Source organism: Bos javanicus, chromosome 1 (assembly GCF_032452875.1).
Source record: "Bos javanicus breed banteng chromosome 1, ARS-OSU_banteng_1.0, whole genome shotgun sequence".
Taxonomy (NCBI): Eukaryota; Metazoa; Chordata; class Mammalia; order Artiodactyla; family Bovidae; genus Bos; species Bos javanicus.
The window spans coordinates 95876140-95901174 of NC_083868.1; the positions used below are offsets into that span (position 1 = coordinate 95876140).

Here is a 25035-nt window from a genome sequence, read left to right on the forward strand (position 1 = left end):
TATGGATCTGGCTCAAACCTGTTCTGGCATCTGTTTATGTAGCCTGGGGGCCTCAGCCTTCTCCTTTCAAACCTGCCTTTCTGTCCTTTCTCTTCTATTGCTTCCACATCCTGTAGGCTGATAATCACTTCTGAGTGTTCCCTGGAAGCAAGGCTCAGATCCTCAAGGCTCCATATCCTGTTTGAGAGTGAATAGGGCCTGTCCTCTTCTCCCTGGAATTCTACTTGAGGACAAAGGACAGAGTCCCTGCCCTGAGTCTCACTCATTTCTTTATTTTACTTTCATTTTTTTGGAGTATAGTTGCTTTACAATGCTGTGTTAGTTTCTACTGTACAACACAGTGAACCAGCTCTACATATACATATATCCCCCTTTTAGGGATTTCCTTCCCGTTTAGGTCACCACATAGCATTGAGTAGAGTTCCCCGTGCTATACAGTAAGTTCTAGTTATCTATTTTCTACATCGTACCAGCACCAGTGGTAAAGAACCCGCCTGTCAATGCAGGAGATATGAGACATGTGGGTTTGATCCCTGGGTCGGGGAGATCCCCTGGAGGAGGGTGTGGCAACCCACTCCAATATTCTTGCCTGGAGAATCCCATGGACAGAGGAGCCTGGAGGGCTACAGTCCATGGGGTCACAAAGAGTCAGGCATGCCTGAAGGGACTCAGCCTGCCTGCATAGTATCAATACTGTGTATATGTCAGTCTCAATCTCCCAATTCATCCTGTTGCCTTTACCCCTTGGTGTCCATGCATTTGTTCTCTAGGTCTGTGCCTCTATTTTCTGCTTTGTAAAAATGACTACACCATTTTTTTCAGATTCCACATATATGCATTAATATACAGTATTTGTTTTTCTCTTTCTGACTTACTTCACTCTATATGACAGTCTGTAGGTCCGTCCACCATCCATGTCTCTACAAAGGACCCAATTTCGTTCCTTTTAGTGGCTGAGTAATATTCTATTGTATATATGTACCACATTTTCTTTATCACTCTTATTTCTTTAAACTCCTGCTTCAGCTCAAAGGATCTCTACCCAGCTCCTTAAATCTAAGAAGCTGATATCTTTGTGCCCTTACTCCTCTGTAAGAGCATCATCCTAGAGCAAGGCCTCCTTCATATCTCCAGTTGCTGAGGAGGGAAGTAAACACATTTAAGTAGAAAAATTTAATAGTTAATAGTATCAGTCTGCCACATCTGTGATTGTCTTGTGATTGCAGCTTTGCATTAGGGCCGTTTTAGCACTGTAGCCTACCAGAAGTACTTTGCTAGGAAGCCATCACAGTGGTTGTTTTGTGGCTGTAAGAAGTTATATCCATGAGTGGCTATAACATAATTTAGTTAATCATCTCCCCATTATTGGACATTTGTTTCCAATTTCTAGCTATCGTACGTAACACTGCTGTGAGAGTTAGTGAATTCTGAAAGAAAAATGTATTTTAACAAAAAGCCTGAGAATGCAATTTTATAAAATTGTTCTGAACTAAAGTGGATAAAGCGATCACCTGCATGATGACCTGGTGCCCACTAGCTCTTCTTTTGCTTTTAAAATCATAAATAATTCTGCACAGTAGGGGCTCAGGTTCTTGCCCTACACCAACTGCTGTCATTTCACCACCTCAACGTTGTAAGGATGTTTCAGAAGAGGTTAGAATTCTTAGCAGCCAGGAACCATTGTTTTCTAGGGACTGGATCAAGAAGGGAGACTGGACATGCTAGCACATAAAATTTTCTCTTCATTGACTTAAACTTAGCAACAGTTGTATAGTTTAAAATTCCAGAGCCCTTTGTTTTTTATGGCAGTGAAAATCTAAGTCATTTCTGCTAATTTCCTGAACACAACTTAAAAATTTCATTGTTAAGGAAATTAAAAAACTGCTACATTGAAAAAAGAAAAAGAGCAAAGAACTAACAGAGTCCCAAGAACAAGAAAATGTGAGTAGTCTGATTTCTACAAACTGACTCTTCAAGAATATTTTGTCCAAAGATAGAAGGTTTTTATAGGACATTTCCAAATGTCTACATTTTGAAGTCATCTTTGCTTTTAAAAAAAACACAAAGATACAAGGGAACTATCTTTTACACACAGAATAACAAATACTTGGTATTCAAGACCAAAAATATTACTTCTGAGATTTTTCTAACCAATGTGAAAAGCAACTTATGTGTGTCAGCACACATAGCAAAATAGGTATTTGGAATTTTGGAGTAGCAAAAAATTTGAAATGATTCGTGAACATGAAGTCGCTCAGTCGCATCTGACTCTTTGCAACCCCATGGACTGTAGCCTACCAGGCTCCTCTGTCCATGGGATTTTCCAGGCAATAGTACTGGAGTGGATTGCCATTTCCTTCTCCAAGGGATCTTCCCAACCCAGGGATCGAACCCGGGTTTCCCGCATTGTAGACAGACGCTGTACCGTCTGAGCCACCAGGGAAGTCCGTAATGATTCAGTGCCCACCAAAAGAGAACTGGTTTAAATATCATGGCATGGATTTGGAATACTGTCATTTTGTTTTTAAAAATGGGCATCTCTCTAAGTGCAAATATCGAAGAATTTCCAGGATATATTGATAAATTAGTTTTTTAAAAATTCAGAAACGTGTTTACAGTGATTCTAACATTTGTGTAGAAGGAAGGAATGCATATATATGTTTATAAGTTCATAGACTATTTCTGAAAGAACATAAAAAGTAATATGAATTGCCCTTAGGGAGGGGAAATGAAGGCTAGAGACAAAGGAGTGAAAAAGAAGTTTTTTCATTGTATAATCTTCCACTTCTGAAGACTTGTTCTGTGAGCATATGTTATCCATTCAAAAATGTAATTTATTTGGTGATTCCTCAAAAAGCTAAACATAGAATAACTATGTGACTCAGTAACACCATTCCTGGGTATATAAAATAAATGAAAACAGGGACTCAAATATTATATGCCCACATTCCCTGCTGAGCACTGAAGAATTGATGCTTTCAAATTGCAATGCTGGAGAAGACTCTCAAGAGCCCCTTGGACAGCAAGGAGATCAAACTAGTTAATCCTAAAGAAAATCAATCCTGAATGTTCCCTGGAAGGACTGATGCTTAAGTTGAAGCTTCAATACTTTGGCCACTTGATGTGAAAAGCTGACTCATTGATAAAGACCCAGATGCTGAGAAAGACGGAGGGCAGGAGAAGCGGGTGACAGAGGATGAGGTGGTTGTATGGCAACATCGACACAATGGACAGGAGTTAGAGCAAACTCTGGGAGATAGTGAAGGACAGGGAAGCCTGACATGCTGCAGTTCACAAGGTTGCAAAGAGTCCGACACAACTTAGCGACTGAACAACAATAACAAATCCACTGCAGCATTATTCAGGATAGCCAAAAGCTGGAAATATCACAAGTGCCCACCTACAGATGACAAGATAAACCAAATGTGGTTTTACATATAACAGAATATTACTCAGCCATAAGAAGGAAGGAAATTCTGACTCATGCTACATCATGGATGAATCTTGACAGATATGCTAAGTGAAATAAAATCAGCCACAGAAGGTCAAATACTGTTTGATTCCACTTAGCTGAAATATCTAGACCAGGCAAATTTCTAGAGACAGAAAGTAGATTAGACATTGCCAGAGGTTGCAGGGAGGGGAAATGGGAAGTTATTGCAAAATTATCAGAGTTTCTATTTGGGCTCATGAAAAACTTTTGCAAGTAGAGATCATGATGGTTGCACAAGATGTGAAAGTAACTGATAACACTGAATGGTATGCTTCAAATTGGTTAACATGGTAAATTTTATGTTACATATATTTTACCACTGGCTTCCGTGGTGGCTCAGACAGTAAAGAATCCGCCTGCAGTGCAGGAGACGTGGGTTCAATCCCTGGGTTGGGAAGATCCCCTGGAGAAGGAAATGACAACCCACTCCAGTATTCTGACCTGGAAAATTCCATGGACAGAGGAGTCTGGTGGGCTAGAGTCCATGGGGTCCCAAAGAGTCAGACACGACTGATTGACTAATACTTATGTTTTACCACAATAAAAAAATTCAACTAAGATGTAATCTAGTTTAAAGAAAAATATCCTGTTGAACCTCTTGTCTATCAGAGGTATTCCAGAAGCAAACATTCTTCCAACCAGACCCCATCCTCTCAAAGCAAATAGTACCAGGTGCATGCTTGTGCAAAGGTTCTCTGTTGGGCACTGCCCAAAATAGAAAGCGAAGTGGACATATGTCCTGTGTTTCAAAGGGGCTTATCACATATCCTAGCCAGCAGACGTACCTGTCACTGTTGTGTAAAGCAAAGAAGGTGCTGAGTAGGCATGCCCGCCACGTGCAGCAGGAATGTGGAGGCAGAAGCAAGTCAGTTCTGACTGGCATATCCAGGATGGCCTGGCGCGAAGAGCCAGTCCTCAGTCCTGCAAGAGGAAGAGGGTTCCTGTGAGGAGAAGGACGTCCAGGCTTGGGGACAGACAAGTTAGGTTGGCTAACCTGCTTTAGTGCGGGTGTACCTCTGAACAGAGGGCAGTGATGTCCCGTCACTGGAGTGTGGGTCTGGGAGAATCAGACTAAAGGTGATTCTGTAAAAACAGTTGAGACCATGTGCATGTGTGCTCAGTCCCACCAGGTTTCTCTGTCCATGAAATTTCCCAGGCAAGAATACTAGAGTGGGTTGCCCTTTCCTTCTCCAAAGACGTCTGTAACTGGCTGTGATTAATGATAAATACCATTGCACTCAGACCAGCTTGTTGAGGCCAGATGGTGTCAATTTTCAAGTGTAAAATTCATTTGGACTTTTAAATACCGTGGCTCAGACTGTAAAGCATCTGCCTATAGTGCAGGAGACCCTGGTTCAATCCCTGGGTCGGGAAGATCCTCTGGAGAAGGAAATGGCAACCCACTCCAGTACTCTTGCCTGGAAAATCCCATGGATGGAGGAGCGTGGTGGGCTACAGTCCATGGGGTCGCAGAGTCGGACACAACTGAGCGACTTCACTTGGTGGGACAGTAGCTTAGGTATTCTTTCTGTTCTTCCCATTTTCTAGCTTAATATCTAGGAATGTGAGCTTCTTACCCTTATCTGACAGAGAACTTTTAACACTTCATATTTTTAAAAAAAAATTTTCCAACTCAAACTGTGTTTGCCATCTAGTGATTAATTCATGCCATTACAGTACCCTAGTTCAGATTTCCTCATTTTTGGCTCTGCAGTTAAGCTCAAAGGCCTCTAGACTCTGTCCTGTTGGCTGTGGCTTCTGTCTCAAGCCACACTTTCCCTAGTCTTCATTTGGTAAGCTGACCTCAGTAATGAAGTCTGACCCCTCTGAGAGTAGTAATAATATTCACCCAAAAGAAATATGTAGCACTTTTAAAAAAAAAAAAAGAAAAATGTAGCGGTTTAAAAGAAAATGCACTTTAGGAATTATGTATTATGAAAAGTTTCGGTAGATTCCAATTTGAAAATTAACCCGCAGCAGCATCTTTGTGAGAATGTAGACCTCTCAGATAAATGGGTGAGATTCTGACCATAGTAGATACCATGGCCACCTCCAGACTTGCCCTTCTTCCTGTGTGTCTTCCAGAGATAAGGACATTAACAGTCTCGCCTCCAAAGAGGCAGTATCTATTTGAACATAATTCTCCAAATTTCCGACTTTCTGAACGCAGATCAAAGTAAGGACCCACACTTTCTTCTTCTAAACATTTGTTACATCCTTGAGTTAGCAAAAGCAGCTCAAAGGCTTTTCTTTCAAAGGCTGTTGTTAATCAGTTGGGAGAGTGAGCTAAGAAATATTTTGTATATGCAGGAGATTTAAAACTCAACGTCAGTTACTTAAAATTCTTGACGGACCCACGGTAATATTTTGCATTTGAAGCAGAGTTTTCAGGGGTGAATCAGAGCTTCTGAACGATGATTTCTGCACTAGAAAATATCCTGGGGTCCAATACCTTGTCTTTCCCCTGAGATTTAGGCTGTGGGAACTCATTTACTCAGTGATTGCTAACTGAATGCCTACTGTCCACAGGAAATGGTTAGGATAATATCTTTTCAAATATCTTTGTTGTCACCTCTCTAACTTCCATGGGGTCCACGCAAGGCCTTCTTACAAGGAATTTTGTCCTAGGAAGGATTGTGCTGTAGAGAGATAGTGGATACAGTTCCCACTTTACTGCCAAGTGCAGCTTATTTTTCAGGTTGTTACGAATGGTTAGCCTGACCGCCACTTCTGGCTTCCAGTCTAGCAACATGCCCTTCTCCGCCAAAGCCTGGAACGTGATAGAGGGTATTGTGGGAAGCCATTCGCTCAGTCTCCAAAACCGTGAACTGCTTGGCTGTCAATTTTAACTGTTACTGTGTCTTTTTTCCCTTGTGATGAAACTCTCTATGTCTGATTTTTGCAGGGGAAGCCAGAGATACCGGGTGTATGTTGTGATACCACTTCTGCCAGGTTTTGAAGGAGACATTTCAACCGGCGGAGGAAATGCTCTACAGGCAATAATGCACTTCAACTACAGGTGCCAAAGTTCTGAAATCCTCTGCTTTCAGCTTTCAGTCAGTCATGCATGTAAACTGGCCGGAGGCATGGAAATGTTTTTCCACATCTATTCAGTGGAGCGTTGAACAGATGGACACATTTCTTTGTTTTGCATTTGAATCTTGGTCTGTTCACTAGTTGATAAAACTCAAATAGAGCCTAAAATCTTACATGGTAGGCCTAGGACACTTGGTAAGTATAAAAGAACTTAAATATTAGTCTCTCTCTTATACTAATTGCCTATCACATATGTGTGTGTGTGTATATATATATAGAGAGAGAAAGAGAGTAGAGAGTGCTTATCTCCATTTATGAGATATATACACACAATATATATACAAATATAAAATTACTAATATTTTAGTTATTTGTTGTTGCTATTTGTTGTTTTAGTCGCTAAGTTGTATTTGACTCTTTTGCAACCCCATGAACTGTAGCCTGCCAGGCTCCTCTGTCCATGGGATTTCCCAGGCAAGAATACTGGAGTAGGTTGCCATTTCCTGCTCCGGATGATCTTCCCGACCCAGGGATCAAACCCATATGTCCTGCACTGGCAGGTGGATTCTTTACCACTGAGCCACCAGGGATTTAGTACATATTAATATATATTATAAATGGAGATAAGAACTTTGTATAAAGTTCTTTATACATAATTAATTTTAAAGATAATTTTAAAATTATCCTCAAGCCATAAATAGTTATTGAGCTTTCCATATTCCTTGTAGTAAGTAGATAAAAAATAAATAAATAAATGCTTACAGTGACATGATTTGCACATGATGGTTTATGAGTATTCTAGGCAGCAATCCTTCAACAAGGTTGGTAATAAGAGTCTCTGCCTGTAAGTGAAGCATGAAGGTTCTTTCCCGTCTCCTGGAATTTTAATTCTGTTTTCCCTACCATCTCATTGTTAGAATTTTAGGGGGAATGCTAAGTCCTGTTCTCAATATTCTGAAAAGCAGAGTGTCCATATTCACTCAAAAAGGCCCACGAGGCTTCAGGTTTGGCCAGGAGATGATGATGAAAGGACTGAGAGGTCCTAGCTGGTGGGCACTATAGAGAGGTGGTGCAGAAAGGGATGGAAACCACCCCCCCAACCCCCACCCCCACTCCTGCCTGGCATTCTTTCTGGGTCACTTAGCTGAGAAGAGTGACCTAGTAACAAGTAAATGCAACAGCCCTGGCATAAATCCAGCTCCCAGTTACAAACCCTGTGACATGAGACACAAAAGTGCCCTGATCAGGATCGTATGTCAGAGCAAGGACTAGCACTTGGATATTTTCTTTTAATATCCCGTTTTTCAGAACCATTTGTAGTTTCCCACCTTTCTAATCAAATTCTTTTGTGGGGAAGGGACAAATAAGGTCTTGTCCCAAACCCCCAGTGTGTGAAGCAGATGAGGATTCAGGGCCCTGGCCAGATTGGAGGTGGGGGCTTAGATGTGCTCTGGCTTGTGTCCTCCTCCCTAGAGGCACCCCTTTCATGATCTAAGGCCTTCCAGTGGTTTGAGTGTACCATTATGGTGGAAATCTTTGTTTTAATCCTCTTGTTTCTTTCTGACTTTTCAAGCATGTGTCTTTCTGTCTGCCAGGGTTTCAAGTAAAGATGTTTTGTTTCTTCTGGGATAATTTTGCCCGGTGACAGTATGAGAAAACTTTCCCTGTGCTTTGGTCTATACACTTGAAGATTTGCCCACTTCTCATATTATCTGATTTATAACATGACAAACAAAGCTTTTGAAGTATTTAAGGCACTGACATAATGTTTAATTTGGTTTTATCCACTTCATTTGCCATGCTAATATTATTTTTGGAATTGTAATTACTTTCTATGACTGTTTTCTTGGGTTTGAACCAGCTGAATGAAATAACATGTTTGGCTTTTGTTCAGCAACTGAAACTATATCCTTTTATTATGCAAAAACATCTCTATTTGCTGGCATCATCTTTAATAATATCAGCATTTCCTAGGCGTAAGTGTAGTTTTAATTACTTTCATAGAGCAAGCAGATGGAGCATAGAATTTTTTGTTTTGTCAGTGTAATTCATCGTCTATTATCAGAGTCTTGAGAAACAAAACCATTAGTAGAGCCAGCTATTTGAGACTATACTTTTCACTTTTAAGGGGTTTTCTAGCTTTACGGAGAGGGCTCAGGTACAGTAGTTTCTTTAATTCCAAAGCAACTAATGCTACCTTTTCAAAGAGGGAAAACTCATTCATAATCCATCTTTTTAAAATAACATCTCTTTCTGGGCTTCCTTGGTGGCTCAGATGTAAAGAATCTGCCTGCCAATGCAGGAGACTCAGGTTCGATTCCTGGGGTGGGAAGACCCCCCTGGGGAAGGGAATGTCTACCCACTCCAGTATTGTTGCCTGGAAAATTCCAGAGGAGCCTGGTGGGCTACAGTCCATGGTGTCGCAAAGAGTCGAACACCACTGAGTGACTAACACTTTCACTTTCTGAAATCTAATATCAATTTTGTAACTTTTCCATTTATCCACCTCAAAACAACTTGTCCCATCAGTAACAGAAGTGACACTCATATTTTTTTCTTTACTTTTAAAAAGCCTATATAGCATCTTCTCATAAAAGCACTTGCTCTGTTTTTACTTGGATTCAGTTCAGTTCAGTTCAGTCGCTCATACCCTTGACTAGATGGACCTTTGTTGGCAAAGTAATATCTCTGCTTTTGAATATGCTATCTAGGTTGGTCATAACTTTCCTTCCAAGGAGTAAATGTCTTTTAATTTCATGGCTGCAATCACCATCTGCAGTGATTTTGGAGCCCCCAAAAATAAAGTCTGCCACTGTTTCCACTGTTTCCCCATCTATTTCCCATGAAGTGATGGGACCAGATGCCATGATCTTAGTTTTCTGAATGTTGAACTTTAAGCCAACTTTTTCACTCTCCTCTTTCACTTTCATCAAGAGGCTTTTTAGTTCCTCTTCACTTTCTGCCATAAGGGTGGTGTCATCTGCATATCTGAGGTTATTGATATTTCTCCCGGCAATCTTGATTCCAGCTTGTGCTTCTTCCAGCCTAGCGTTTCTCATTGCAATTGGGATTGATTCCTTTGAAATCTCTTTAATTGTTTCTTTCCTTTATGTGTTTTCAGAACCATGTGCAGAGGAGAAAATTCCATCCTTGGACAATTAAAAGCAGAGAGTGAGTAACTGCTTTTCTTTTCCTGCATGGTTGTTTCTTGGGACATATTAGTAATTATTGGTGTTTTTATAGTGTGGTTATAGAACTCTTCACAAAAGATAGCCCACAAAATGCTTAGCAGAAATAAATTACTTATTTTCACTAAATTGTCTAAACAGTTGTTCAAACTAAGCCATCACAGCATGAGATGCATAGGTGGTAAAAATGATAGTATTTTTATAAATTTTTAAAAACTTTTTACACTTTTTATTTTTGGGGCCATTCCCTGCAGCCTTTGGGTTCTTAGCTCCCTAACCAGGGGTAGAATGCAAACCCCCTGTGGTGGAAAGCTGAGTCTTAACCACTGGATGGCCAAGGAAGTCCCTATTTTTACAGTTTTTATAATTTATTTGTATTTACTTATAGTAATTGTTTTTATAAGAAGTGGGATTTGTAAGGCACCTCAAAAGACCCCACATGTATACCTATGGCTGATTCACACTGATGCATAGCAAAAACCAAGACAATATTGTAATTATACTACAATTAAAAATTAAATATAAATTTTAAAAAATGACTTCATATGTATCTTCTCCTGTGATCCCTCACCACAGTCCTAGAAAGTAAACAGGAAGGGGTCATCCCTACTTTAAGGATGAGGACTTGATCAACAAGTATGTATGTGGCCTCCTGCGTGCGTGCGTGCGTGCGTGCTAAGTCGCTTCTTTGCAACCCTATGGACTGTAGCCCACCAGGCTCCTCTGTTCATGGGATTCTCCAGACAAGAATTCTGGAATGGGTACCTATTTCCTTCTCCAGGGAGTCTTCCTGACCCAGGGATTGAACCCAGGTAGCCTGTATTGCAGGCAGATTCTTTACATCTGAGCCACCAGGGAAGCCCCGTAGCATAGTAGCTGCTGCTGTTGCTGCTGCTAAGTCGCTTCAGTCGTGTCCGACTCTGTGCAACACCATAGACGGCAGCCCACCAGGCTCCCCGTCCCTGGGATTCTCCAGGCAAGAACACTGGAGTGGGTTGCCATTTCCTTCTCCAATGCATGAAAGTGAAAAGTGAAAGACACCCCCAAATCCACTCCTAAATAAAAGCAACAAAAATGCTCGCAAAAATTGTCAAAAATCAACTTCTACAGAACTTGGGAAATTAACCAAGGGCATGTAACAATTTGTTTATTCAAGAAGGACAGCAGAATCTTGGTAAAAGCAGCAAGCTTTTTAATTTGCCGTGTGCCCATCCCCTTCTCCTCAGTTCCATGGCAGCCTTGAGAACCAACTCCCCATCACTGTGAAAGGAAACCCATAGCCTGGCAACTACTGGGAGGAGCCGAATAGGTTGAAAGCTCCCATCTTCCCACAATTCTCAGAAGATAGTCATAATTTGACCTGACAGACAGTTTGAAAGACTTTAAAATAGCTAGTTTAACTATGTGCAAAAAACTGAAGGAAATAAATCTAAGGAACTAAAGAGAAGTAAAAAACAATCACTCTCCAAATAGAGACCATAAAAACTAAATTTTTTTTTAATAATAATCAAGTATAAGTTGAAATAAAATGTACATTAGAGAATTCAGTAGCATACTGGAGTAGGCAGATAAATCAACAAATTTAAAGATAAGTCAAGTGAGATTACCCAGTCTGAGGAGCAGAATAAAAAAAGTGCAGAAAAATGAATGTGGCATTTAGAATAGCCCAGACAACCTCTGTTATTGTTCAGTCAAAGTCGTGCTGACTGTTTGTGACCCCATGGATTGTAGCACACCAGGCTTCCCTGTCTTTCACCATCTCCTGGAGCTTGCTCAAACTTGTGTCCATCAAGTCAGTAATACCATCCAACCATGTCATCCTCTGTCACCCCCTTCTTCTCCTGCCCCCAATCTTTCCCAGCATCAGAGTCTTATCCAATGAATCAGCTTTTCTTGAAAAAGAACAAATTGGAGGATTCACACTCTCAATTTTAGAACTTACTATAAAACTACAGTAATAAAACCAGTGTGATACTGATGTAAAGATAGACATATAGGTCATAGAAATAGAACTGAGAATATAGAAATAAACTCTTATGACTATGGTCACTTGAATTTCAAAAAGGGTTTCAGGACAATTGCATGTCCTGAAATGGTGTTTGAACAACTGGATATTCACATACAAAGGGATGAAGTTGGGCCTTACACCATATACAAAAAAAAATAAGTCAAAATGGATCAGGACCTAAAATGTAAAAACTCTTAGAAAAAAACATAGACAAAAATCATTCTGACATTGTATTAACATAGGTTTCTTGGCTTTACAATAAAAATAGATTAAGTTGGATTTCATCAGACATAAAAGCTTTTATGTTCCAATGGACACTATCAAGGAACTGGGATAAAAAAGACTTAAAAAATGTTTGCAAATCATATATCTGATAAGGGATTCATATCCTGAATACACAAAGAACATTTACAAGTCAACAATAAAGAGCTAATCCAATTAAAACTGGGCCAAGAATCTAAATAGACATTTCTTCAAAGAAGATATACAAATGGCCAATAAACATATGAAAAGATACTCAACATCATTAATCATTAGAGAAATTCAAGTAAAAATCATAAGATACAACTTTATATCCACTAAGATGGCTATGATTTAAGACATAAAAAAGATAATGATGAGAATATGAAGATTTTAGAATCCTCATACATTGCTGTTGGGAATTCAAAATGGTGTGGACTCCTTGGAAAGCAGTTTGGTAGTTCCCTAAAAGTTAAACATAGAGCTAACATGCGCTCAGGTGCTCAGTCGCTCAGCCGCTCTTTGCGACCCCATAGACTGTAGGCTGCCAGGCTACTGAAATTTTCCAGGCAAGAATACTGGAGTGGATTGCCATTTCCTTCTGCAAGAGTTACCATATAACTTAGCAATTCTGCTCCATAGAATATACCCAAGAGAATTGAAAACATGTTCACACAAAAACAAAGGAAGGAAAATAAAACAACTAAAAGAAAACTACCACTCCTTTGTTGGAACAGATTCCCAATGCCAGAAATGCCAGAAAATCCTGAATCTTGTGGCCAAATACTGGCAAATATAATGTATGGCTTTTATTTTCAGAGTAATTAAAATGCCTTAAAATTGGATAGTGGTGATAATGGTACAGCTTTGTGAATATACGTTTTTTTAAAAAGACACTGAATTGCATACTTTAAAGAGGCAAATTTTATGGCCGGTGGATTTTTAAATGATCTGGAAGCCGTAAAAATAATGAATTAAGCCTTTAGGACTACATAATTTTAAACTTATCTATTTCTGTTTAGTATTCAGTGACTTTTCACAAATGGTCTCCTCAATCTAAAAATCTTGAGAAAGAACTTTGGACATAAGACATGTACATCACCAATAATAAATACTTTCAAAAGTTGTATCTAATTTTATCCAGGACATAAATTTACCAGGGGCTTCCCTGGTGGCTCAGTGGTAAAGAATCTGCCTGCAATGCAGAAGACGGAGGAGATGTGGATTTGATCCCTGGGTCAGGGAGGTCCCTTGGAGAAGGGCATGGCAACCCACTGCAGCACTGTGAAAACCCAATGGACAGAGAGAGGAGCCTGGAGGGCTACAGTTCATAGGGTCACAAAGTCATACACGACTGAAGCAACTGAGCACTCACGCACACAGATTTACCAGAGTATTACCCTATCTCTAGGGTAATGGTTTAAAATGAAGTTGATAGTGAATGAGTACGGTTCTAAAAGATCTATTGATAAAAACAAAATCAGGGGACTTCTCCGGTGGTTAAGACTCTGTGCTTCCACTACAGGGGTGAGGGTTGATCCCTGATCAGGGAACGAAGATCCCACATGCCATATGGTGTGGCAAAAAAAAAAAAAAGCATGAAATTTGAGAGTAGATAAAAATGGATACATCTTTTAAAAAGAAATAAAATCAGGACAGTCATTTAGTAATGACAGTGGCTAGTAAAAATGCAAAGGTGAGGTTATAGGAGAATAAAAAGTCAGAACAAGACTATTATTTAGTTTCTCAATCATAAAAATATCCTGAGCTTATTATGAAGCATTTCCTTGGATTCTGGACCCTTTTTCTTCCTTTGCCTATTCAGGGGAAAAATTGGATTTTAGCATAGGAAGTAATTTTAATGTTAAGCCCTCTAACAAAATGAGTTCCAAGTACCCTGGGAACAAGTCAAAATCAGGCATCTCTGTGGGGGAAATGCTCATACACTAAACATGGAAGAATAGATTAATTACATAATGCCCCTTTTTGAGGCACAGTGTTGTACTGTTGGCTTTGTTTTCGTAAAAGTATAGTGGGTTTTAAATACATGAACTAGCTAATCTCTAATTGGATAGAGAACTGTAGTTTTCTCCTGTTTCAGTTCTTTAGAAATAACAAAACTGCTGCTATGAATATGTTAGAATTCCTGAAAAGAAAACCAGCTGTGATTAGTGTATAATTTTCTGATATGCTAATCTTCAGGGATTTAGTGTTTAACTTAAAGCATTTCTTTATCATTTTTATAATTGTTGTGAATTATGGCATTTTAGCAGCCCATTTAGTATAATTTAACACAAGGTCTAGAGGTATTCAATTAGGATTAGAAATGTACATGTAAGAAGTACTTGTTTAAGCAGCAAATGCCTGTAACAACTCCAAGTCCTTTCACAAAATGTCCTGATAAACTTAAGAGTCTATTGTATCAGATTTCTCATCTTTCAAGCTATATCTGCACCAACATTCACAACAGATATGTCTTGGAGGCCTATATAAAACTCCAGATTCTCAAATACTCCATGACATGTACTTTGGAAGCCCCCGTGATTATTTTCTGCCTATTGCTCTTTATTAATACCTGTCATGCTCCTGGCTTTCTCATGTTTTATTAAGAAGACACTGTTTCAGTATATTCTCACACCACAAGTTAACATCACCAAGTTTGTTACTCTGTTGAGTCAGTTTCCTTCACAGAATAACGTACACTCAACTGTACTTTGCAGGTTCCCCAGCCCACATTCAACCAACCGCAGATTGAAAATATTTGAGGGAAAAAAACCTAGAAAGTTCCAAAAGGCAAAACTTGAATTTGCCACAGGCAGGCAACTATTCGCATAACACTTACACTGTAATAAGTATTGTAAATAATCTAGAAATGATTTAAGGTGTACAAGAGGATGTGTGTACATCACGTGAAAATGGTATACGACTTTATATTAACATAAAGGACTAGAGTAGGGCAGATTTTTTCATCCTTGGGGATCCTGGAACCAGTACCCTGTGGATACTGAGGAATGACTGTACTGGCCAAAGTAATTTCTCAGTTTGCTTTTTCTTCTCACAAGAGTGGGTGGTGGATCTGTTCACCTCTTTTGACAGGACACAACATATCTACTTTCTAGCTTGGAACCCTTATCTTCATTTTGGTCCCTGTGACTGGTACTCACCCTGAGCTTTCTTTTTAAAGACATTTTTCATAAAGAAATAAAGATTTCTGCCACTCTATAGGAATTATTTCATAGCAAGGGTGAATAGGGAGTAGGTATGGAGTGTGGCCTGTGAGGCTTTTGATGTATGCCCATCAGCCTTTTTTCATTGGCACAAGGGTTTCAGACCCATCTTATACATTCCCGTAACTAGCCCGGCAATCAACTGTTTCTTCAAGGAACTTACATAGGTTTGCTCCCCGGTTGCTCAGCTGGTAAAGAACCCACCTGCCAAAGCAGGAGATGCAACAGACAAGGGTTCAATCCCTAAGTCAGAAAGATCTCCTGGAGAAGGAAATGGCAATCTGCTGTAGTATTATTGTTGCCTGGAAATTTCCATGGACAGAGGAGCCTGGCAAGCTACAGTCCATGAGGTTGTAAAGAGTAGGACACAACTGAGTACCCATGCATGCACAGTGGAAAGTGGTATCAGAAACCAAATTCTGGGTAGGAGGTATGATCATTGCTTCTAGGATATTACTGCTGTAGGCTTTTTGCATGCACATTATCTATCTGTCCATCTATCTATCATCTAATCTCCATACTGATACTTATCATTTCAGTCCCATGCCACAGGATTCCTTCTTGCCATCTCTCTATTTTCATAACTTCTTTATCTCACAGTAAGAAACCTACTTCTATTGTCTATAATATATATATATATTTCCTCAATCTTAGAATACACAGAAATTGCTAGCCCAACTACTATGAAAAATATATCTCACTAGAATACAATATTTGTTTATAGTTCTTTTTGTCTTTAGCCTAAGAGTATATATCATCAAAAGCTAGTGTTCCAAGTATCTTTGGATTATGGTTTTAATTTGAAAAGCAGTTAGGTTCACTTGCTTTAGTTTGTATTTCATTTGGGTTCTTTTTTCCTATATCTTTCCTGATTTTTTTTTTCTTTTTTGAGTGTATGCAACAGATTTCCAATAGTCAGAACTATACAAAAGACAGACATGCTTAGACAGGCGCCACTCCGCTGTACCTCCTTTTGGCTTCTTCCCACCATCTTTCTCACCCTAATCTACTTATCCTCTATTGGTAACAAATTATTTCAGTTTCTAAGTTATTTGGGCTGTGTTTCTTTTTGTACAAATGAGCAGAAACATGTATATTTTCTCATTTCTCCAAATCTGTTTCATAAGAATAACATACCACATATTCTCTTGTGTATTTGCTCTTTTAAAATTTATGCTCCATCCTGGAAATCACTCTGAATCAGTTCATAGAGTTTCATTCCTTTCTGCCTCTGCATAGTCCCCCGTGTACAAATTTGCCATAGTTAATCCAGTCATTCTCTGTGTGAGCATTTAGGTTATATTCAGTACTTTTCAATTGCAATAATATAATTAGTAGCTTTGTGTACATACATTCTTATTTGTTGGAACTGTATATTTACGGTAAGTTTCTAGAATGGAAATGCTGGGCTATAGATAATTTGTTAGATATTGACAAATTCCCCTCCAAGTTTATACCAATTTGCACTCTCAGCGTCAATGTAAGAGAGAGCTTACTTCAACCCAGTCTCAACAACAGAATAGGTTATCTTTCTTTCTTTTTTTTTGGTCAGTCTCATAGGTTAAAAAATGCTTTCTCAATATAGTTTTAATTTGCATTTCTGTTAATTATGAGTGAAGATGACTGTCTTTTCAAATGTATCTTTTTGTATGTTTGAATTGTCCATGTCTTTTACCTATTTTTCTAGGAAGACTTTGGTCTTTTCCTCCCTTCAGTTATTTTTTAAATTATTTATTTATTGCGGCTGTGCTAGGTCCTCAGTGCCTTGCAAGTCCTTTCTTTAGCTGCAGCGAGTGGGGACTTCTCTTGTCGCAGCACAGGCTCTAGGGCTTCAGTGTTGCAGCGTGCAGTCTCAGCAGGCGCAGCTCTAGAGCGCAGGCTCGGTAGTCGTGGCACCCTGGTTTCCTTGTTCTGCAGCGTGTGGAATCTTCCTGGTACAGGGACTGAACCCGTGTCCCCTGAATTGGAAGGTAGATGCTTAACCACGCGATCACCAGGGAAGTCCTTTGCCTTTTTTTTTTTTCTTTTTTTTTCTTATTATGTTTTGTGTCATGCAAATGAGTTTGTTTTGTTTTGGGTTTTTTAGCCAACATTATTGATCTTTTCTTCTATTGCCTCTAGATAGTTATAATGGAGAAGGCAATGGCACCCCACTCCAGTACTCTTGCCTGGAAAATCCCATGGACGGAGGAACCTGGTAGGCTGCAGTCCATGGGGTCACTAGGAGTCGGACACGACTGAGCGGCTTCACTTTCACTTTTCACTTTTATGCATTGGAGAAGGGAATGGCAACCCACTCCAGTGTTCTTGACTGGAGAATCCCAGGGACGGGGGAGCCCGGTGGGCTGCTGTCTATGGGGTCGCACAGAGTCGGACACGACTGAAGCGACTTAGCAGCAGATAGTTATAAGCCTCCCCTACACTCAGGTTACCAGGAATTCACTCGGTTTTCTTCTAACACCTGTATGGTTTCATATGCTTACATTTTCATCTCTGATTTATTTAGAGTTTTTATGATTGTTGGGAGGAATGTATATAATTTTTATCTCTTTGGAATAGCGATGCAATTATACTAGCACCTTTTCTTAAAAAGCCCTTTTCCTAGAGCTACAACCTTTATCATATGCAAAATTTCCATACTTACTTGGGTCTATTTCTGGACTTTCAATTTCAGACACTGGTTTGGTTGTCTATGTACCAGTTCTCCACTGTTTTAATTATACAGACTTTATAGTATGTGTTAATATCAGATATGGGAAGGGTTATCTATAAATGGAGGAACCTCTATATATTACCTGTGAAAAAATTTCTTTCCAAGATACCTAAATGTAATAGGTTCACTGAGTAACATAAACAGCAAAATAGAAAACATCAGTAATACCTGGAAACTTCAGTAAATGAAACATGAACTACCATTGATTCTATCAGCATGCTTCAGATTCTCTTATAAAAATTTATATTCTCCTTCTATAAGAATCTGTGATGCTTTGGTTCCACTCCATTTATTCTTAGTATCACACTTAGCTTATCTAGGACAACTGCTGTGTGAGACGGGACCATAAAATCTCGTGACTAACACTCACGCCAGAGTAATGATTATGGGTTGGTTTGATATGGAATACAGTTCTTATCACATAAATGACCTTCACACGATGAGAGGGCTACATTTTAAAGTACAAACCTGGTACTTCTTGCTCTGAAATAAATTCTCCAAGGTCAAACGTACTTAGGATTTTTTTTGTTTCCCTAATTTTCAATGATTTAGAAGGAGGGATATTATTTAACTGCCAACATTTTTACTTAGCCAAAGTCTGTAAAATTTTAACTGCTGCTTTGCCCTGATTTTGCTACTAAGTATGTATAAACACCAGATAGTTTGAGCTTACGTCTTGCATCTGATTTAAACAGCAGCAAGGTGTTGGGACTTCCCTCGTGGTCCAGTGGTTAAGAATCTGCCATCTAAACCCTCTTACACTGTTGATGGGAATGCAAACTAGTACAGCCACTATAGAGAACAGTGTGGAGACTCCTTAAAAAACTGGAAATAGAACTGACATACAACCCAGCAATCCCACTGCTGGGCATACACATCAAGGAAATCAGAATTGAAAGAGACACGTGTACCCCAGTGTTCATCGAAGCACTGTTTATGATAGCCAGGACATGGAAGCAACCTAGATGTCCATTGGCAGATGAATGGATAAGAAAGCTGTGGTACATATACACAATGGAGTATTACTCAGCTATTAAAAAGAATGCATTTGAATCAGTTCTAATGAATTGGATGAAACTGGAGCCTATTATACAGAGTGAAGTAAGCCAGAAAGAAAAACACCAATACAGTATATTAATGCATATATACAGAATTTAGAAAGATGGTAACCATGACCCTATATCAGATCAGATCAGATCAGTCGTTCAGTCATGTCCGACTCTTTGTGACCCCATGAATCGCAGCACACCAGGCCTCCCTGTCCATCACCAACTCCCGGAGTTCACTCAGACTCATGTCCATCAAGTCAGTGATGCCATCCAGCCATCTCATCCTCTGTCGTCCCCTTCTCCTCTTGCCCCCAATCCCTCCCAGCATCAGAGTCTTTTCCAGTGAGTCAACTCTTCGAATGAGGTGGCCAATCAAGACAGCAAAAGAGACACAGATGTAAAGAACAGACTTTTGGACTCTGTGGGAGAAGGCGAGGGTGGGACGATTTGAGAGAATAGCATTGAAACATGTATATTATCATATGTGAAATAGATCGCCAGTCCAGGTTAATGAGACAGGGTGCTCTGGGCTGGTGCACTGGGATGATCCTGAGGGATGGAATGGGGAGGGAGGTGGGAGGGGAGTTCAGGATGGGGAACACATGTACACCCATGGCTGATTCATGTGAATGTATGGCAAAACCCACCACAATATTGTAAAGTAATTAGCCTCCAATTAAAATTTTTTTTAATGGCAAAAAGAATAAATAAAATAAAATTGTATTAAAAAAAAAAAAGAATCTGTCATCCAATGCAGGAGATGCGGGTTTGATCCCTGGTTGGGAAACTAAGATCCCACATGCTGCAGATCGACTAAGCCCATGTGCTGCAACTAATAAGCTCATGAGCCACAAATAGAGAGAAGCCCACACACCACAATGAAAAAAATCCCACAAGATGCAATGAAGATCCCAAGTATTGCAACTAAGACCTGATGCAGGCAAATAAGTAAATTTTTAAAAATAACAGAATAAACAGCAGCAGGTGTCAATCCAGACAGATGCAAATCTTAGGTTGTCCCACTGTGGCTATACTTGAGTTATCACTCTTCAGTAGTTACTCAATAAATCCTTAAAATAAAATGTTCATATTTGAATTTATTTGGGGACCTAGCATTGGGGATTCATAGAAATCACTTCAGTAAGATATTTTGAAATTATATCTCCATTTATATTAGCAGTATAAAACTCTTCAGAAAGTAAAAATAGATCCTACATGCATTCTAAAATTATATACACACACATACATATATATGTTATACAATCTATTCTTAACCTGTTGAAGTGGTATATTTGTTTTGAAAGACAGTAAAATCTAAGATGCCTTTATTGAGCTTGGTCGTATTAATTTTAGTGATTTCTTGTTTAATTTACAGTTGGCAATCAGTGGATAAATTATATATCCTTCTGTGGTCTTAGAACACATGCAGAGCTTGAAGGAAACCTAGTCACTGAGCTTATCTATGTCCACAGCAAGTTGCTAATTGCTGATGACAACACTGTTATTATTGGTAAGTACTTGGTCTCTAATTGTGTTCCTTGTCAGTTGACTTACCTGATGCAAAAATCATTCTTTTTATTCCTTTGAAGCTTCCTTTGCAGTTGAGAGTATCAGTATCTAAAACATTTCTGAAGCAATCTTTTTCGCTTATGTCTTTTCTAATCCCTGTTTTTATCTGTGAAGTAACAGAGGCACAGAACAATTAAATGGCCATTGTGCAAATTACAGTGTCCAGAGACAGCAGTCTAACCCAGCAGTGCAGTAATCAGTCTGTGCTCATTAATTCTTTATTATTCCCCTTTTAAGAATTTTGAACAAAAGTGCCTAGATTTCATGGCTAGAAGGGAGAGGTTTGGGAAGGGAAGTGTGTCATAAATGAGTATCTGGTAGCCTGGTAGTACTTTGTATGTGCTCCCACCACATCCACCTAACCAATACCTCAGATCCAAGGTTTTTGCAAGAGTCAGAATCGGAAGGATGTTAAACTATCACTACATCTATGCTTGGAGCTTCCCTGGTGGCTCAATGGTAAAGAACTGGCCTGCCAATGCAGGAGATGTGGGTTTGATCCCTGGATTGGGAAGATCCCTTGGAGAAGGAAATGGCAACCCACTCCAGTATTCTTGCCTGGGAAATCCCATGGACAGAGGAGCCTGCCAGGCCACAGTCCATGGGGTCACAAAAGAGTTAGATGCAACTGAGCAACTATCCAACAGCAACAACAATGTCTATGCTTACCGTTTTTCCCCTGGAGTCAGTATTTTGGATGTTACTAATCTGGTGTGCTGCGATTCATGGGGTTGCAAAGAGTCGGACACGACTAAGTGACTGAACTGAACTGAACTGAATCAGGGTACAGGGTAGACCAGCTTGTGTAGTAATAATACAATGTAGCCCTAGACTGAGGTCTGCAGTCTTCTCCCGCAGCTCTCACCCCATGGACAGATTCAGGGGTGTTACTGGTTGTACTTCTACCCAGATTAGAACAGCCTGCTGAGAAGGGTGGGTTTGCAGCTCCATTCTTTTGTACACCTGGAAAGCTTCATTTTCCCATCGTGGGGTTGGTTTGCCTTCTAATATCATGTTACATGAACATTGAAAGGTCAAGATGAGAAAATGAGTATTAATAATCAGCCAGATAAATGAATTGACAAGGGTGAGGGGATGTTCCTTAAGAGATATGCTGTGTCCCACGGTTGGGCATTCCACTCATCTGTTTTCAATGACATGTAGTCTCTCAGCTATAAGATATCTATTCTTTAAGAAACTAAGTGTCATGGAGTGTTCTGGAAAAAATTTGACAGTAAATATGCCTTTTCCATTTCTATCCTCCACTGAGAAAAGAAAGAAAAATCTCATACCTAGGAGTAATGAGACTGTCTTCTCTGTAACATGATTTGAAAAGAAAGAAAAGCAGTTCTGAAGCCAGAAAATATGTAGATCACAGTGTGGTGATACACACACACACACTCTCTCTCTCTCTCTCTCTCTCTCTCTCTCTCTTTGGGCCTTTAAGAGAAATATCCATGTCTTTATAATCTCTTGCCCAATAGGGATCGGAGCCCTTTAAGGATTCATTTCTTCCCCTATCTCCCCTAATAAACAGGTTTTCTCTTATTTCCCCAAGCTATTCTTGTCTTTGCCTCTTTAGAAGCTAATCTCAGAATATTTTTATCTTCAAATTGACAGTGACAATAAGGAAAGGGAAAATACTGATGCTTGTTGAAATGGAAAAACAAACAAACAAAGCCAGATGAAAGTCAGTTGATCTCTTTAGGGAGATTTCAGAATTCTTGAAGTAAAAATTGACAGATGTAAATATTTTCCTTTTAAAAGTCTTTTCGACTTTCAACCTGCTTTACTTTTACATCAAGTATAAATGCAAAGTAGTTTTTAGTATCTGAGTTAAATAAATCTGTAGAGTTTTTGACTTACTTTATAGAAAGGTCTTTAAACTCTCAAAGGCTACAATTTATTTAGACTAGCAATAATTGATTCTTTTTGCATACAGTTATTATCTACTTTCTTGAAACTGAAGATGTGACCTTGAGAGTATGAGAAGTCTCACTTGCTAGTCTTTAAGGGCTGGATTTCTTTTTCTTCTTCCCCAGGGCAGGACAGATTTTCCCCAGGAAAATCCATGGAAAAATCCACGTATACTTTTGTTCTTTTCACCTCTGTGGGAACTCTGGAAGAAACAGGCTTGTTGTTGCTGCTCTCAGACATTTGGCCTGTTTAAGTTCATAACACAGAGAACAATGTTTAAAATTCTCAAAGAGGACTTGAGAAATTAGGTTGAGGATATTTTACAGGTGTTAAGTCATTAAGAGCTTAAAAGAAGTTAAAGTAACCTGTGATTAAATTTTCTAACATGGCAGACTTAATCCAGAATTACTGAATAATCTATCGTAAGAAAAATGACTAAATGGTTTATCCTTCTTTTTTCTTCACAAGGAAATACTTGGTTTCTCACACTGAGATCTCTTTCTTGTATAGCTTTAATTATGTCTTACCCCGGGTGGCCCTGTTGGTTCTAAAATCTGTGACCAAGTCCAGTTTTCTAATTCATCTTATTGGCATGTAACCGAACTAACAGTTATTTTCTTTCCTAAATAAAACAAGGCTATCTTTAAGTAGAAGTTAAGTCTATCCTGTTAACTAAATGAATTGATTTTTTTTCTTTCTTTTGGTTTCACTAATTCACTGCATGGGCTTCCCAGGGAGCACGAGTGGTAAAGAACCTGCCTGCCAATGCAGGAGACATAAGAGATGTTGGTTTGATCCCTGGGTCGAAAGATCCCCTGGAGGAGGGCATGGCAACCCACTCCAGTATTATTACCTGGAGAATCCCACGGACAGAGGAGCCTGGTGGGCTACTATGCACTGGGTCACAAAGAGTTGGACATGACTGAAGTGGCTTAGCATGCACACGTGCATTCCACTGCACATCACAGTAGGGAAACACAACACGTGCTCATACAGCCCCACTGCCCCGCCCACCTCATGGACTACAGGGGAGCAGGTATTCTTTTCACCAAACCCCGGAACCACTGGGATGGATACTGATGAACCGGTGCTGAGAGGCAGTCAGCAAGGGTGATATGTGGGAAACCCCATGGAGGGAATGGATCTCAGTGCTTAAAGGCAGGCTTGGGTAAGTGTCTGTAGTTGAAAGGCTACCCCAGTAAAGAGCGAGTCCCATGAGTCACAACCCTGACTGCCTTAGGATTGCCTAGTGGCTTTTTTGTTGTTGTTTTTCATGGACTATTCTTTTTTAATTAATGTATTATATATAGTAAATGGCACAAAACTTCAGTGTACAGCTTAATGAATATTCACATATGTTTACATTTATGTAATCACCACCCAGAACAAGGTACAGAATATTTCCATCACTCTGATAGGAGTCTTCCTATCTCCACTCAGTTAATCAGATGTTTTCACTGTCACCACAGAACAATTTTGAACACAGATGGGTTTGAGTTCAGATAAATGGAACTCTCATTTAGGGGAAAGTTGATTCATGTCTGCAGTTTACTTTCAAATAGATCCTCTCCCCCTCAAAAAGAAAGTTGGGTTAATTGATAAAAGAATGGAGTGATATTAGGAGAAAATACTAATAATGCCTGGTTCCTACTTCCAGAAACTGTGATTAATTGGTCTGGTTTAGGGCCCAGGTATCAAGGCTTTTTTGCTTTCTGTTTTTGTTTTGGCACCATTATCTTTTGAAAGCTTCCTAGATGATGCTTCTGTGCAGCCAAGCTGAGAACTCCTGAACTGGAGGCACAGGGAACAAAGCAGTTAGAAAGTACTGAGTCGCCCACTAAGGACTTCCCTGGAGGTCTAGTGGTTAAGACCCTGCACTTCCAACGCAGGGAGTATGGGTTTGATCCCTAGTGGGAGAGCTAGGATCCCATATGCCGCATGGTGCAGCCAAAAATAAATAAGTGAGTTAATTAAAACACATAGGCCTAAGTAGGGTAGAGTTGGTGTATTAGTTGTCTATTACTGCTGTAGAAAATGACCACAAACTTAGTGACTTGAAACAGCACAAAATTATTATCTAAAAGTTATGTAGGTTAGAAGTCCAACATAGATCTCTCTGGGTTAAAATCAAGATGTCAGCAGGGCTGTGTTCCTTCTAGAAGCCTCCCAGATAGAGCTAGTATAAAGAACCTGCCTGCCAATGCAAAAGATGTAAGAGATGCAGGTTCGATCCCTGGGTCGCAACCCACTCCACTATTCTTGCCTGGAGAATCTCATGGACAGAGAAGCCTGGTGGGCTACAGTCCGTGGGGTCACAAAGAGTAGGACAACACTGAAGCAATTTAGCACAAAGGAGAATCCATTTCCTTGCCTTTTCCAGCTTTGAGTGGCCACCCTCATTCCGTAGTTCATGGTCCCTTTCTTCTGTCTTTGAAGGCAGCAATGTTACATCTCTCTGAAAGTCCTCAAAGTGTCAACCCATTCTTCTGTAACCACATCTCTCTCTGAATTCCCTTTACTTTTAAAGACTCTTGTGATTATACTGAACACCTAGATAATCTAGGATAATGTCCTTATTTTTATGGTCAGCTGATT

General features: G+C 39.6%; 1 protein-coding gene across 9 annotated transcripts in view; it reads left to right on the plus strand.

The window, feature by feature from the left end:
- Nucleotides 1-25035, plus strand: part of PLD1 (phospholipase D1) — a 272923-nt gene that overhangs the window by 175208 nt on the left and 72680 nt on the right. For all 9 annotated transcript variants that reach the window (XR_009736360.1, XM_061415861.1, XM_061415905.1 and 6 more), the window contains 3 exons: nt 6399-6512; nt 9651-9700; nt 20330-20464. Coding sequence is in view for 8 of the 9 variants with exons in the window: in XM_061415861.1 (XP_061271845.1) it covers nt 6399-6512; nt 9651-9700; nt 20330-20464 (299 nt within the window). In the remaining variant the exon portion in view is untranslated. The remainder of the gene's footprint in view (nt 1-6398; nt 6513-9650; nt 9701-20329; nt 20465-25035) is intronic.